Source organism: Rosa chinensis, chromosome 6 (assembly GCF_002994745.2).
Source record: "Rosa chinensis cultivar Old Blush chromosome 6, RchiOBHm-V2, whole genome shotgun sequence".
In the NCBI taxonomy this organism is placed as follows: Eukaryota; Viridiplantae; Streptophyta; class Magnoliopsida; order Rosales; family Rosaceae; genus Rosa; species Rosa chinensis.
In genome coordinates, this window is record NC_037093.1 from 64700565 (window position 1) to 64715914 (window position 15350).

The 15350-nt window shown below is 38.5% G+C and overlaps 2 protein-coding genes across 3 annotated transcripts; one reads left to right on the forward strand and one right to left on the reverse strand.

Annotated features, from left to right (window-relative positions):
- Positions 1–242: 242 nt before the first annotated feature.
- On the reverse strand, positions 243–3705 carry LOC112168989. The gene is made up of 3 exons (XM_024305924.2): positions 2983–3705; positions 1792–1872; positions 243–1125 (listed from the first exon to the last, which is right to left on the reverse strand). The coding sequence occupies exons 1-3, from the start codon at positions 3368–3370 to the stop codon at positions 755–757; spliced, it is 840 nt and encodes a 279-aa protein (XP_024161692.1). The 5' UTR covers positions 3371–3705; the 3' UTR covers positions 243–754.
- Positions 3706–12114: 8409 nt separating this feature from the next.
- Positions 12115–14604, forward strand: LOC112168788 (D-amino-acid transaminase, chloroplastic). 2 transcript variants are annotated; one of them, XM_024305703.2, is made up of 5 exons: positions 12115–12443; positions 12595–12641; positions 12889–13067; positions 13217–13890; positions 14343–14604. In XM_024305703.2, exons 1-5 carry the CDS (start codon positions 12245–12247, stop codon positions 14435–14437), a joined length of 1194 nt encoding a protein of 397 aa, XP_024161471.1. In that variant the 5' UTR covers positions 12115–12244; the 3' UTR covers positions 14438–14604. The 2 variants fall into 2 exon arrangements, with proteins under 2 accessions (XP_024161471.1, XP_024161472.1); XM_024305704.2 differs by having other exon boundaries at positions 12351–12443; positions 12885–13067.
- The last annotated feature ends 746 nt before the right edge of the window (positions 14605–15350 follow it).

Sequence of the window (15350 nt, forward strand, 5' to 3'; positions counted from 1 at the left end):
TTGACAATGCTTCAGGAATATGATGCCCAAGATTAGCTATGACAACAGAAACAAAATTAGATTCTTGAAAATCATGTTTGTTTGTTTAGGTCTTAGAAAGTGAGGTTAAATTCTACCAGTTTCAGTAGAAAGTGACGGTAATGTTTATTAATATCCAGTAAGAACTTCATCACATGTTCTGCATGTGATAATAAAAGTTAATTTTACTGTCTATCAGTTACAATTGGGTTTGGAAGAAGTAGAAAGAAATAATTGAACAGATTTAAATTAAAAAAGGAACTGTAGTTCATCACATGAATTATACGATCTATAACTCTGGTTGCTTTACCAGGCTAAATCTCAATCCACAGTATAATCCCCATAACTCAAGAAACAAAACTTGCCCCATCAACTTTGAGTACAAGTGTTCGAATCTAGAAAACCTGAGCAAGAGACTTGCAACAAACGGCTTGGTTTTCACTTTCAGACACTGGTTTGATATTCACAGGCTATTCAAGATTGTCAACGCGCGCATGTGTAACCGGACAGATTACAAAATGGACATCATCCTCACTCTAGCATTCACCCATGTTACATCATCAGTTGAACCATTCTAAAGTTGACAGATTTGATGAGCCAAAGTCGAATTTTTACTACTCTATCCTCTTCTGCAAGTGTGGAAAATTTTGCCAGGAAGCTGTTTGGTTCCAAAGGCCTCGTTTAAACGTCAAACCGTTCACCTGTTAAGAGTTGGTGGGGTTGCAGGTGAAAGTTCCTAATAACTCTCAGGTTCATCTTCTTCATCAGAAGATAGGAGTGATGACCCCATCCATGTTTTAAACCCTTCTTCAACCCGCCTTTCCATGTCTGGTGTCACTTCCACGGGATTCTCCAACATTTCAAGCCCCAAGTTTCGGCCACCAAATTCCCCTTCATCAAGGATTACAGCTGCTCTCCTTCTCAGGAAGAAGGCAGTCCCTCCGTACAGAAAAACGAGCCCCCAAGTGCCAATCTCATAGCACCAAAATAGAGGCACAGAGCAGTAGCTTCCCCCTAATGTGAGGAGGCTCGTACCAAGAAACAAGGCAAGAAGACCAAATATGATAGCAAAGACAGCATTCAGAATTGATAGACATCGTACCCCACCTGCAGATTATAATATGAGAGTTCAAACATCACTTATTAGTTTCTCATGCAAAAACAAGCCTTTATAGCCGAAATGCCATGATAAAAACAAAATGACAGACCATTTATTTTCTTGTTTTACTCTGCTGAAAGATAAGACTTTGAAAGTTAATTAATTTTCTTGGGAAACACCAAAACACAAGTTTTAAACAGCCATATGCAATAGAATAGTAACATTACTTTCCAACAATCAAAAATAAAACTTAGTTGCAGAGGCAACATCACTAAAACACTAAAAGCCAAGAGGATGAACTAATTTTGTAATCTGGAAAAAAAAAAAAAAAAATTGATAAAAAGAAATGACTATTAGGGCCACAAGAAACTGCAACTGTATTTCCAATCTGTATGCTTATGCAAGGAGCCCAATAAGGATATGGGAAATCTTAAGAAAGCAATACAAGCAATTACTTGGAGCTATCTTCAATAAACAAAGAAAGTGTTGTCCCGCCTACCAAATTAACTGTAAGAATCCTTAAATCACTTTCTCTACCCCTGAGTAATTTGCAACTAAATGAAGTATCCGCAAACTGTGGCACACTAAATTCTCTATACAGACAAACTATCCAGCATGAAAGAAGAAACAAGTATTACAAGCTGAAAATCATTTCACTGAGAGAGAGGTATTACCTCTTTTTGAAGCACAGTAGTTATTTTCAACTACCATTAAGCATCCATTCCTTGTTGGGGCAGAATAAGCGACAGTGATTCCTGCAACCATATTGAAACTATGAGAACGTGAAATCCATTTAGCATATCCAGAACAAACATTACCCTGGAAATTATTAGATACAGTCCATCTAGACAACATCCAGGAAACCAATGTCCCTTTCACAACAGTATAAATAGCACGAATATCCCAAAATATCTAGATTCAAGATTTCAACTAGAACCTCAAGTTCTAGAACCATATAAAGCCTCATTTTGCTGAGTTTTCATATAAAATCAATCAAGTGGCTATGGGGTTGATGCATTTTCCTTCATTGCTTAAGAGAACTTTCTACTTGTGATACAGAAAACCAAAACTCCACATGTACTAACATTTAGCATATCATACATCCTTAGTAGTTGCTATAATTTCAAGGAAAAGAATGTACATTAGTTCATGCCAGTTATACACAAATTTTGCAGGACTCTTCTCATTTATGTAGAAACTTGATAGTGGAAATGATAACCCTGTGAACGCTTTGGCTTACTGGTTACTAGTCACGTCTCAAATACCGAACAGTCTAAGAATAAAGAAGGGATTTAGAACTTACATTGGTCAGCATAAAATCTAAACCCCTTTCAAGTTTCTGGATGGTGACAAAACCGAATATCACAGGGTTACTTTTCCATTAGAGAAACTTATTTTCTGCATTAGTCTACTCTGACCTACCTAAATTCCAGGCAGATGCAACCCTCTGTTGAAGATCACTGTGCTTTTCCTGGAAATATGGGGGTTACTACACAGCACCTACTACCCTGTGAGCATGTTAAGTCCTTCAATCATAACCATCTAGCATCCTCTACACAGCTATCAAGTTGGTATAAGAAAAGATCTATTCACCGTGCCAAAACTATAATTGATAATTCAGAGATAGACATCCTATGCGAAAAATAAATGCCGCGATTTCGAAATCCTCTTGTGAACCATCAACATAATTTCTTGATGTACTCATTGCTAAAAGTTACCAAGTTTCCACTTCCCTACAATCCAGTCAATGAAAAACACAAAAAAAGAAAATCTAATTCGCTATCTGTCACATTCTTTAGCATCCAAATAACAACTTGACAGTGAAATGTGAAATCAAATCTAACTAGAGCTTAAAAGTTTCTTACCCGCAACAAGATACACCACCGTGGCCAAGAAAACGATCATGGAGGGAATGAACACCACCATCCAATAGTAATCCACAGTCTCCTGGTCTGTCAGATAAAACGCACCATTAAACGAATCGGAATCGGAATCGGAATCGCCGCCTCTGACATTCATCGGCAGCGAATTAAGCCTTCGGTCACCGCAGAACGGCCGCCGGTTCGCGTCGGCCGGAAACACAATGTTCAAGCTGATAATCGCGCAGACGAGGATTGAAAGGCAGATGAAAGCCACGGACGCCATCAACACAGGCCTCTGGAGCTTCCCCCACGCTCTGTCTTCTTCCCGGAGGCTCTCGTACTCGCGCTTGGGCATGAACGCCTGGCGAAGCGCGTCGCCGATTATCTCCATCTGAACTCAGTCGCCGTTCAACAAAACCCTAAAGCGCCGAATTGGTCAGATTCTAGTTTGAGCGAGCGAAACCCTAGGCTTTTTCGATTTGGCCCCCAAATCTGGGGCGAGTGATCCGAGCTGAAATTAGAAAATGTGTAAACCCTAACAAATGTGTGAGAGAGAGAGAGAGAGAGAGAGAGAGAGTGAGGCGGTGATGTGGGTTTGGGATAAAGATCAGCGCCAGTTTTTACGCATGGTTCCCGAGTCAGATTTGGCGGGGTTGGCTGTGCGGTGGCGCGTACACTTCTACCAACTGCATGATTCGTTGAAATGTCGGAATGAATTGGGAGGTCCTACACGACGTTAAATAATTATTGGGAACCACCTAATGCTTAACGGAGTCACACTTCTACTTTCTTTTTTTTTTTTGAGAATGTCTTCTACTTCTTCTTTTGGATGTAATCTTCTAGTTCTTTTTTGTCACCAAGTATATGTACTTTTTAATAATTCTTATGTCCAAGTGGAATTTCAAAATAATTCGAAGACATTTCATTATCATAAGGCATGCAAGCTAATATTACCCTGGATCCAACGAATCCATATCTAGATGGATAAAAGAACTCCATCTTAATCAAGTGTGTTACTTCACAACTTTCTTACATTTTTTTATATAGAGGACTAGCTTGGCTATAGTCCGTGCAGCTTTCTTCTTTATGCTTTAATACGTATGCTTTATTAAGCCTACACGCCGCACTTTTAAGAATCATAGCCCAGCCAATTTTCAAAGTCATTGCATTTTGTTTTGTTTATCCATTAAATTGGTCAATCATTAATCAATCTCAACGTCTTATTGGCTAGAAAAAGAAATTTGTTTGTGTCTTTCTCTTCACTCAATGAGAAGGAATTTAGCTCTATAAGTCTTCTTATAAGAAGAACAAAGGGATTTATTTTCTTCTCTCTTTTTTTCTTTTCTTTTTTTGTTAAAATAGAAGGTTCATTGCATTAGATGACTAACTAAAAAGTCAAAGTCTACACACCTTTAAAAGATAGAAAAACAGCGGGGTAACAATCAAACTCTTATCTAAGTACTACAAACTCATTATAAGTCAAATGGAGCTCACTTTTAAAGCGAACTCATAAACAAATAACAACTCCGTGTCTTTTGAGACAAAATCATCTTCTAGCCTAGGCCTCATCATATGGCCCTTGGGCCCTAAGCCCGCCCGGCCCGGCCCTTCCATTAGGGCGGGCCGGCCCGACCCTTTCTCAAATAGGGTAGGGTAAGGGTCATGCAAATGAAACCCGGCCCTACCCTACGGCCCGGCCCGATTGAGCCCGAAAGGGCCAAGCCCGGCCCGGCCCGGCCCTAAAAATTATATTTTATTTTTATTATTTTTCTATATTACATATTTACATAAAAAGAAATAAGAAATATGTTATTTTAGAGAATGGGTATTAGATTGAACATTTGAACCCAATTAATTTATGTAAATCTAATTTTTATATCATACACTCCAAAGAGAATGGACACTAATTTTTTTATAAATCTATATTTATATATCATACACTCCAAAGAACAACCTCTATCAATTCAAAGAAAATGAGAAAATCAACCGTTTGATGTGATTATTACAATAAATTATGCGTGTGGTTAAAAATTTAGTTAATTTCACCATAGTTTCGAACCCGATCGGATTGGTCAACCATATTCACTTGTATGTTTTCTTGGTTGACCGATAACGTGACAACCGCAAAACGTGCTAATTTTTTTACATCACATTTTTAAATATTTCATCAATGGATGTGCGTAGATATAAGATAAAAATTTCAAATTTAATTACAAATATGTTGGTTTATACCAATTTGCCTCCTAAAGTTGTATAACTTATACATTGCATTTAAATAATTGAGGTTACCCTCCATGAGCAAAATGGGGGACGAAATGGAATTTTTTAAAATAAACCGCTGGATGTTGTTTTCATATGAATATATGTTAGTGGTAGAAATTTCAGCAATTTCCACCTTCGGTTGGACCTCGATCTACCCGGTCAACTTAATACCCTAAATAGAACATAAAACAAATATGCTCTTAACCGGTCCTTGGCAATTCACTTTTTTCGATCTTTTAGCTCCCACACTCTCATGGGTAGGGGGTCTACTTACGAATGTCAAAATTCCGCAATGTTTGTCCGCGCATGGTGCTGCTCCCCTTAGGGAAGTTTGCTTGTGCAAAGCATTGACCGCTACGTTGGACGCCTTATTCACGGCAGATCGGCCTAATTTTTTTACACAATACCTATCAATGTTGTATAAACATATGAGAATTTTCATATTGGTCGATTTTCATTTCAAAATTTTTGGATCGCACATAATCCTTATATGCCTTGTAATGTAGTATAACTAGTTTATTAGGCTTGTTACCCTCCATGAGCAAAATGGGGGACGAAATGGAATTTTTTAAAATGAACCGCTGGATGTTGTTTTCATATGAATATATGTTAGTGGTAGAAATTTCAGCAATTTCCGCCTTCGGTTGGACCTCGATCTACCCGGTCAACTTAATACTCTAAATAGAACATAAAACAAATATGCTCTTAACCGGTCCTTGGCAATTCACTTTTTTCGATCTTTCAGCTCCCACACTCTCATGGGTAGGGGGTCTACTTACGGATGTCAAAATTCCACAACGTTTGTCCGCGCATGGTGCCGCTCCCCTTAGGGAAGTTTGCTTGTGCAAAGCGTTGACCGCTACGTTGGACGCCTTATTCACGGCAGATCGGCCTAATTTTTTTACACAATACCTATCAATGTTGTATAAACATATGAGAATCTTCAGATTGGTCAATTTTCATTTCAAAATTTTTGGATCGCACATAATCCTTATATGCCTTGTAATGTAGTATAACTAGTTTATTAGGCTTGTTACCCTCCATGAGCAAAATGGGGGACGAAATGGAATTTTTTAAAATGAACCGCTGGATGTTGTTTTCATATGAATATATGTTAGTGGTAGAAATTTCAGCAATTTCCGCCTTCGGTTGGACCTCGATCTACCTGGTCAACTCAATACCCTAAATAGAACATAAAACAAATATGCTCTTAACCGGTCCTTGGCAATTCACTTTTTTCGATCTTTCAGCTCCCACACTCTCATGGGTAGAGGGTCTACTTATGGATGTCAAAATTCCGCAACGTTTGTCCGCGCATGGTGCCGCTCCCCTTAGGGAAGTTTGCTTGTGCAAAGCGTTGACCGCTACGTTGGACGCCTTATTCACGGCAGATCGGCCTAATTTTTTTACACAATACCTATCAATGTTGTATAAACATATGAGAATTTTCAGATTGGTCGATTTTCATTTCAAAATTTTTGGATCGCACATAATCTTTATATGCCTTGTAATGTAGTATAACTAGTGTATTAGGCTTATTACCCTCCATGAGCATTGTCAGATTGATCAATTTCCATTTCGAAATTTTTGGCACGCCCGAATAAGCCATAATTTTTTTTTAGTTTTTCTATTTTTTAATTACGTTTCTCTTTTTTCTATAATATGTAATTTATCTCTTTCTTTGTAATTGATTTCATAAGTTTTGTTTTCTTTAATTTCTATTTTCTTTGTTACACAACAATTAATATTGGGAGATTTATATAGATAGTTAATTGAATATAACCACCTTAAGTAATATTAATAAATGTTATAAGTTACAAGTATTATATGAATATAAAATATGTTCAATAAAAAACAATGAGTCTTTTATCACCAATATATACCATTAAGCCATATTTTGAGAAAAAAAAAATAATGTTTTTTTTTTGTTAAACAAAATAAGGCCCTTTTTGGCCCATTTCGGCCCTATTTGGTCCTATTTGAGGGCTTGCCCGACTCGGCCCTTTCGGCCCTAACGGATCGGGCTTTTCGGGCGGGTAAGGGTTAGCATATTTAAGCCCCGGCCCGACCCTACCCGGCCCTAAATTTTGTTGACTTTGACTAGGCCAGGCCCGGCCCGACCCTAAGCCCTAAAATTTAGGGTAGGGCCGGCCCTAAAATTTAGGGTAGGGTCGGCCCTAACCCGGCCCATGATGACCCCTATTCTAGCCAACCATCCGCCAATCACGCAATTGTGGTACGAAATAGAAAGCTACTTCCCAACAAACAAATAGGAGCCAATTCCTCATCCATAAGCCACTTTCTCCAGTCCAACTCGAGATGATTATCAATTCCGGATAACCATGATCCGAGTTACAACTAGCACTTGAGAGACCATAAAGGCCCAGCATTGTCCAAGGAGGTCTAGCTCTTGGGCCAGGCTAGCCCAAAGCACTAAGTAATGAATGAGGGTGTAAAGGCACCCTCCAACCTAGCCCAACTCTAAAAAGAATCAAACCAACTCAACTAGGTGCAAAAGAGATGAAGCCCATACCCAGAGGCCCAACCCCAGACGAAAGCGCTGGCTAGAGCACCACTCCCCAGCTGCCAGCCTGCTGCCGCCGCCCAATCCGGGGGACGTCCAACCCAGACAGCCATTCCTACATCCATTCCCATTCTAATCAAAACCAGGCAATCGATCAGAAACAACACCACACTACCGTGCAACACCACAGATTGGGAGAATCTATTACACCCCACATCTGATATACCTTTTTTACTGAGTTACGTGAAATTCGTTATGGTTACCGTTCGCAGTTATAATTTTAACGTTTAGGGGGTGGTTAAAAATTGACTTTTTATGAGTTATTAATTTGAGAAAACTTCCTTCATCAAAGTTGTAGAGAACGTTAAACCGAGCGCGTGCATATGTGGTACGTAAAAATCGGAGTTCGTATGTGAAAGTTATAGCTTAAAATGTGAAAGTTACTGTTCATGGTAACAAAAATATAAATATGGAAAGTTACCACTGTGGGTTTCCATTTTTGGAAACCCGGTAACTCTCCCTCTCTCTTCTCCCCCGATTCCTTCCCCTTTCGGCCCGAACTGATTCACCTTCGATTTCTCCCTCCTCCGGCCGACCCACGACGGAATCCGGCTATCCCCGAGCTCGCCTCCTCCCCCTTGACACGTTGGCAGTGGTATTTTGCGAAGATTTGGCCGGAGAAGCTTGATTTCGCGCCGGGAAGGTAAGGGGTGCAGTTTGCTATTTTTGCCGGTTTCCGGCGATTCCGGCCTTCTCTGGTCACTAGACCGGCGTCGAAGGTCGGGTTTTTGCTGGAGATTATTTTCCCTAAGGTCTTGCTTCTCAATTTGCAGTGTAGAGGTCGAATCGATCGAATCCGATCCTAGGGTTCTTGAATTTTTCTGAAAAATCTTCACCGGCTTAATTGGAGCTCTTCCAAATAAAATTGGCACTTGTTGTAGTTGAGAAAGAGATTAGGCATGTTGAGTAGGTGGTGCTGCCAAAATTTGGTGGCCATTGGTGGTGCATGGAGGCGTGGGGAGCTGCAATTTATTCTCTGTTTTGGCTCCATAAATCCCTTAATGATTGTAGTAGTTTATACATGAAGTTTGGTGGAGATTGGAGGGATTACAAATTGTGTATAAACGAATAATTAACGATTTACGTGAATTCGATCGCCGAAATTCGTTCGAATTCACTTTAGGATTTATATATCGATAAATGGATATTGATGGAATTTCGAGGATGAATTTATTGTGAATTAAGGAGTTGGATTTGAAGGGGGGACGTTATGAATTTCAATTTCTAATTATCATAAAGTTAATTGTCGTTCTATAAATGTATTTTTACGAGTGCTATTCGTACAGGACGAGAGGAATCTTCGTACGAGGAAAATACCGAGCGACGTCAGGATTGAGCATATATAGTGAGTGGACTTTCATTTTTCAAAGAATGATGCATGCATTTATTTAAACAGTTCCGAAGTTATAAATTATTTATCAATTTACTTTCTTGAGTATACGGTTATTTTCGGAAACGGTTTTGGTTAATTGATTTACTTGGAGATTTTATGGCGTGCGGAGTCACGTCATTGGATTACGCTTATCTTCTTTTATTTATTTATTTCCGATGCGATTCCCGGATTTATACTATTTATATTATACTTATATTCGGCAATTTGAGATTTCTATGAGATTCGATGAAGTTAATCTTTATACTTATTTATAACCTATTTATTTTTGATGATGAGATTATCTTGGCGTGTGGGACACGTCATGGGAAATTCTTTTACGAATATGGGGAAGCCTTATGTAATTGTAGTTTTACTTGGTTTTCGGATTTCTTATGCCATACTTGGGTGACTTATCATTGCTAGCATTGATCTTCCGCCTTCGTGGCGAGGTGATGGGATCACCGAAGCCCTCCGCCTTTGTGGCGCTAGTTACTGTCTTTGTGACAGTAATTCTAAAGCCCAGTATCCTATCGCTACACATAGTGGCGTAAGGGTATATTACGGGAGTAATGGGAGTACTTTAGCCTGGGAGGCTATCACCCGAGCCTGAGTGGCTCACTCGTATGGCTATCGTCTTCCCCTACTCATTATACTATTTTCGACTAGCGGGGCTAGTCCGATTGTTTTAGCCAGCGGGGCTGGTTCTATTTCTTTGAGTATCGGAGTTTCCACCTTTTTCTTTTTCGTATGTGACTAGCGGGGCTAGTCGGCCTTCAAGAGCGAAACTCCTCTTATTTTATTTTTGTTAATCATTGCATGCATAGGGAGTTTTGATTGATAAATGTGGAAAAATATAAAATCCCTTTTTCCTTTCAATTATTTATTTTTGTCCACTCACGCTAACGTTTTTATATACTTTTCCCTGGGCCCTTCGGTTTCAAATGCCCAGATTGCAGTATTGTTGCTCGGTGTACGAGTGTGAGCCATAGTGACCGTACCTGCTTCTGCCATCACATTCTGTAGGTTAACTGTTTAACCTACTGCACTCCTTGTCTATTTATATTCCTACAATGCTCTGATTACTAAGGGATATGTGACCCAAACTTGTATGAATTATATTTGAGGTCTACGACCTAACTTTGGTGATTGTAGTAACTTTTAACTTTTGGAGATTGTGTATGATGTTATTAGCTTTGAGATGGGATTGGTTGAATTTAGGAGCAGGATTGCTCCAGGAGTTATGGTTGGATTATTTGAAGTGAATTTTGGTTTTCCGCAAGATTTTGGGTTATCCATATTTAAGGGAGGTTATGCCGAAATTTTTGGTAAATCTCCTTTAAAGGTGGGTCCCGCAGGGCCACTTCGGATTCCAGGGTGGAATTCGGGGCGTGTCTTGTCAGAATCTGACCTCAAACGTCGATCCTAACACCGATCGATCAAGCACCAGAAGAAGCACCAAGTTTCCGCTGCCGAGGCCGATCTGGTTTACCTTCAAATTGGAGGAGATTTGATCTTCAAGCACCACCAATCCACTGTGAAGCAAGACGCCCAAAGTTTCCGAGCCACGACGAGGCACCTCACCGGTGCTAACGACAAATGGCAACCAAAAATTTTTCGCCGCAGTCACACACTGCTCAAAACCCTAGGGCTTTGCTTTCATGCATCCTGATAACTTTTATTTTCTTCCCTATGCACTAATAAAAATAAAAATAAAAACACAATTTTTTATTTGAAGCCTTTTCCTCAGTAAAATTTAGCCCATGTTAATTTGAAATAAGGACTCTGTTCCTGTTATTCATGTACGTTGATCATCTATTCGATTAATGATGACAACAGATTGTCAAATTGAGACTTGAAAACTCATGATTCTCCAATGATTTTTTACCACTCCGGCCATCTCTAGAATCAATCTAGTATAAAAATTGACTATTTTTTCATGATCTACTATAAATTGAACTTCATGTCTAACATATATGACTAAACGGTGATATCTTTTTCTGAACGCATTTTCATTAATTCTAGACTTGTCAATGAACCGGAGTTGGATCGAATCGATCTAAATCCAAATCTGTTTACTTAAAAAAAAATTTGATCCAAACCCGCTCCGTTAACCCGGCGGATCATTGATAGTTTGATCCAAATCCGTATCCGCTGGATTAACGGATACCTGATCCGTTAATCCGACCCATTTATAATTTTAAATATTTTAAAATTTTAAATAGTAATATTAAATTTATATCATGATACTTCATAAGATATTAATAAAATATTAAAACAACATGAAGAGTATCACCAAAAGTAGAGTTACATTATCAAAATTCTTAATGCTTCTTAGAATCTTGGGTGATGGACTGTCCCTTTATATTTGTGCAAAAAAATTGTATTAGAAATTCTTAATATTTTATATTTTATATTTTTTAAAAATAATAATATATTAATAAAAAATAATAGTTTATTATAACGAAAACAGATTGGATCGATTTAAATCTGAATTTGATCCGTTAAATAAACGGGGTTAATGGATTTATATCATTAATGGATCAACGGATCAAAATTTTCGATCCAAATCCGTCCAATAATCAAGGATTTGGAGCGGATCCAGATCAAAATTCGGTCTATTTACAAGTCTAATTAATTCTAGTCATATCTTTTTCTGAAAGGGCCTTGTAGTCATAGCACAGGAAGATTAGGCCCTCTAATCTCCAAATTAGTTCTTTCAACAAACCGAGTGTAAGCTCCACGCGCCACCAAGCTCAACGCGGTGACGTCCATGTCACTCCATAATGCTACTATAAAGGGACCCACAGATCCATATGATACAAGAGAAAGTACAAACGGACACAGCTGAAAAAAAAAAAAAAAAAAACAAACAAACAAACGGACACAGCTGACTATTGTTTTTTATTTTTCCCCCTGTTTTTATTTTTTTGGTCTGATTTTTCCCCATTTCCTAGTAGATGAAAATGAAGTTGCCCACATAAACCCACTCAATCTCTAAAGCTCAGAGCTTCATAGGCATTCTTACTCAGAGCTCTCTGATCACTTCCATGGCTTCCCTCCAATCTTTCTCAAAACCCGTCTCGCAAAACCCACATATTACCAGAAAACCAGTTGATCATTCTCTTAGTTTGAGTCTAATTCCACGAAACCTTGCATTTTTAGGACCTGGGTTACGTTTTATTCACCATGGGTCCGCCAAAGAGATGAAAATCATCAGAAGCTCGAAACGAACCGAAGCTGTGACTGGTAAAATTGACTCAAAATTCACTATTTTTTTTTGGGTTGAATAAATTCATAATCTTTAGACGAGGATGTTGATCGCTGGTAAATATTTTGAAAGAATACAGATTCTGTGTAACTATTTGCTTTAACTTTTATCAGACCATTTTTGTGGCAGATTACAGCATTCAAGTTTCTGATGTCCCACTGCTGACCTGCTCCGAGGTCCTTTTCTCTCTCCTTTGTCTTTCAAAAATCCTTGCATTATAAGCTTCAGTGTTCTTTAAAAGCATACTGCTTTGATTATAATCCATAAGAGTATCATTACAGTTAGTTGGACAATTTTGATGTCTTATGTACTAAATGGTGATTCAGTGAGTGAAATATACACATCATGATTGAGAATGGCAATAATTTTGTTTTAGGTTGAGTATTTCTGTGGTTTTGATTTAATTTCTTCGTCTCTAGAAAGGCAATGGAAAGGCTAAAAACAAACCGCGAAAATCAAAAGGGTACACAAGAGTTTCTAGCCATGTATTCTAGCATTTTTGGAGGAATAACTACAGATCCATCTGCTATGGTGATCCCTATTGATGACCACATGGTCCACAGAGGGCATGGGGTTTTCGATACTGCTGCTATAAGGGACGGGTTAGTGATCAAACATTCAATACTACACTATAGTTGTTATGATCTTAAGTGTTTTACAGCTAGATTTTAAGTGCTTTTGAATATTTAACATGAGAACAGATCAATGATTTTATGTTTACGTGTTTTTGTCTAAAATGTCTACATTTTAGATATCTGTATGAGCTGGACCAGCACATTGACCGTATTTTGAGGTCAGCATCCATGGCAAAAATTGGCCTACCGTTTGATCGAGAAAGCATTAGAAAAATACTCATACAAACAGTGAGTGCTTCCAAGTGCAAAACAGGATCACTAAGGTACTGGCTCTCGGCAGGACCTGGTGATTTTCAGTTGTCTCCCTCTGCTTGCAATCAGCCAGCTCTTTATGCTATTGTAGTCCAAGACAAATCACCTTTTAGTTCAAAGGGTGTTAAAGTAGTAACTTCGTCAATCCCTATAAAACCACCCCAATTTGCGGTTATGAAGAGTGTGAATTATCTTCCGAATGTGCTTTCAAAGATGGAGGCTGAAGAAAAAGGTACCTTTGCAGCGATTTGGCTGGATGGTGATGGATTTATTGCGGAAGGGCCTAACATGAATGTGGCTTTTGTTACAAAAGATAAGGAACTTCTGATGCCTCAGTTTGACAAAATACTAAGTGGCTGCACGGCTAAGAGAGTTTTGGCCCTTGCAGAAGGCCTGGTGAAGGAGGGTAAGCTTCAGGGAGTGAGAGTCGAAAATGTGACTGTTGAGGAAGGGAAAAAGGCAGATGAGATGATGCTTATCGGCAGTGGAATTCTTGTTCGCCCTATAGTGCAATGGGACGAGCAGATCATTGGTGATGGTAAGAGCTTAATTTCACTATGCTATGCGACCTTAGAATGCTTAGTTGACTTAAACACAAAGCATACAATGTACTTCTTTTCGTACATTCACTGAATTGGTCACATGCACTTTGCAGCACCTTTTTGCATAAATCTTCTAGTGTCTAGATTCATGCTGCTGAGCCTATTCATTCTTTTGGCATGTTTCTTTATAAACTAGTAATGTTCACCGTGTTGCTATTGCCTCTGTTGTCCTCTAAAACATTGTATTTTGGTAATGGAGTTATCTTGGGATCATTCTCCTCCAAAGTTAATCCAAAATACATACCTTTAGAAACATAGTTTGGTAACTTTGATTCCACCCTTTGAAGTTACTTATCACTTTATCAGCGCATATCGCGTCCATGTCAAACTGGTGTTGCTTAGAAATGCTTTGAGTCCATGACTAACCATGCTTGGTTCTTCTTTACAGGCAAAGAAGGACCCTTGACTCAGATTCTCCTGAATCTTATCATCAAGGACATGGAATCCGGCCCCCTTACTGTCCGAACACCTATTCCTTACTAGCCGACACCGTCTGATACTTTCAATCCTGTTGAAATCTCGAGCACCGGAAACCAGTCATGACCCAATTGGGACATTTCTATCCAGTGTTTCACTTTGGAGCTCTGCTCTCTTGTAATTTGAGACTAATAAAGGCAGTTTATATATTGTGCATAGCTTCGTTGTTCCAACCATTGCAGCTTCCATACTATTGAGAAGTCAAACTTGGATTGCAACCACTGAGAATGAGACGACTTATTCCCTGGTTTTCAGCTCAAACTTGGTGACCGGAGAAACAATCAAACAAAATAGTTGAAATTTCTATGACGCCTTTCGGATAAACCAAGAGGAATTAGACAATTAGTAAATAATGTACTGCAATAATGCTTAAAACAGAGAGAATGGGGCACAAATAATATTCGATTGTCTTAGATGGTGATTTTTAAATCTAGTGGAGCATCTGTTAGTTGTTACCTAAGTCAGGGATTATTCCTAATTGCAAAAGGGATCGATGCTTGTTTGTTTTGTTCTCACCTTTTTGTGTTCAGAATATTTGTTTTGATCCATTAGTGGGGCGGTTATCTGAGACTAGGGGTTGAAAATCTTATAATCATCCACTTGTTTCATTTATGGATTTTTGTGTTTGGATTTTCTGTATGCTTAGCAGGTTGGAGATTGAGATGATGAGATCAAAGATCCACACATGATTCATCAAAATTGGCATAGAGAACAGTGATGGGCCTGACAATTTGTTCGATTCAAAATTGTGGTCAATTTAGGAATTCTTATCTTAAATTTATTATAAGAAATTCAAACTTAAAGTCTGATTAAAGTCAGTTGGTCTAGTTAGTTATGAGTGAGGTATTTATCTATACTATTATTAAAAATAGAGATTTTGTTAGCTAAAATTTAAAATTTTGACAAAAATAACCTTAAA

Bases quoted from the DNA above. Each gene is read 5' to 3' on its own strand.
- LOC112168989 (XM_024305924.2), bottom strand. From the start codon at position 3,370: ATGGAGATAATCGGCGACGCGCTTCGCCAGGCGTTCATGCCCAAGCGC. The intron at 1,873-2,982 runs GTAAGAAACTTT...ATATGGTTGCAG, and splicing joins GGTGGTGTATCTTGTTGCGG to GAATCACTGTCGCTTATTCT. The intron at 1,126-1,791 runs GTAATACCTCTC...TATAATCTGCAG, and splicing joins CTACTGTGCTTCAAAAAGAG to GTGGGGTACGATGTCTATCA.
- LOC112168788 (XM_024305703.2), top strand. From the start codon at position 12,245: ATGGCTTCCCTCCAATCTTTCTCAAAACCCGTCTCGCAAAACCCACAT. The intron at 12,642-12,888 runs GTCCTTTTCTCT...GTCTCTAGAAAG, and splicing joins CACTGCTGACCTGCTCCGAG to GCAATGGAAAGGCTAAAAAC. The intron at 13,891-14,342 runs GTAAGAGCTTAA...TCTTCTTTACAG, and splicing joins CGAGCAGATCATTGGTGATG to GCAAAGAAGGACCCTTGACT.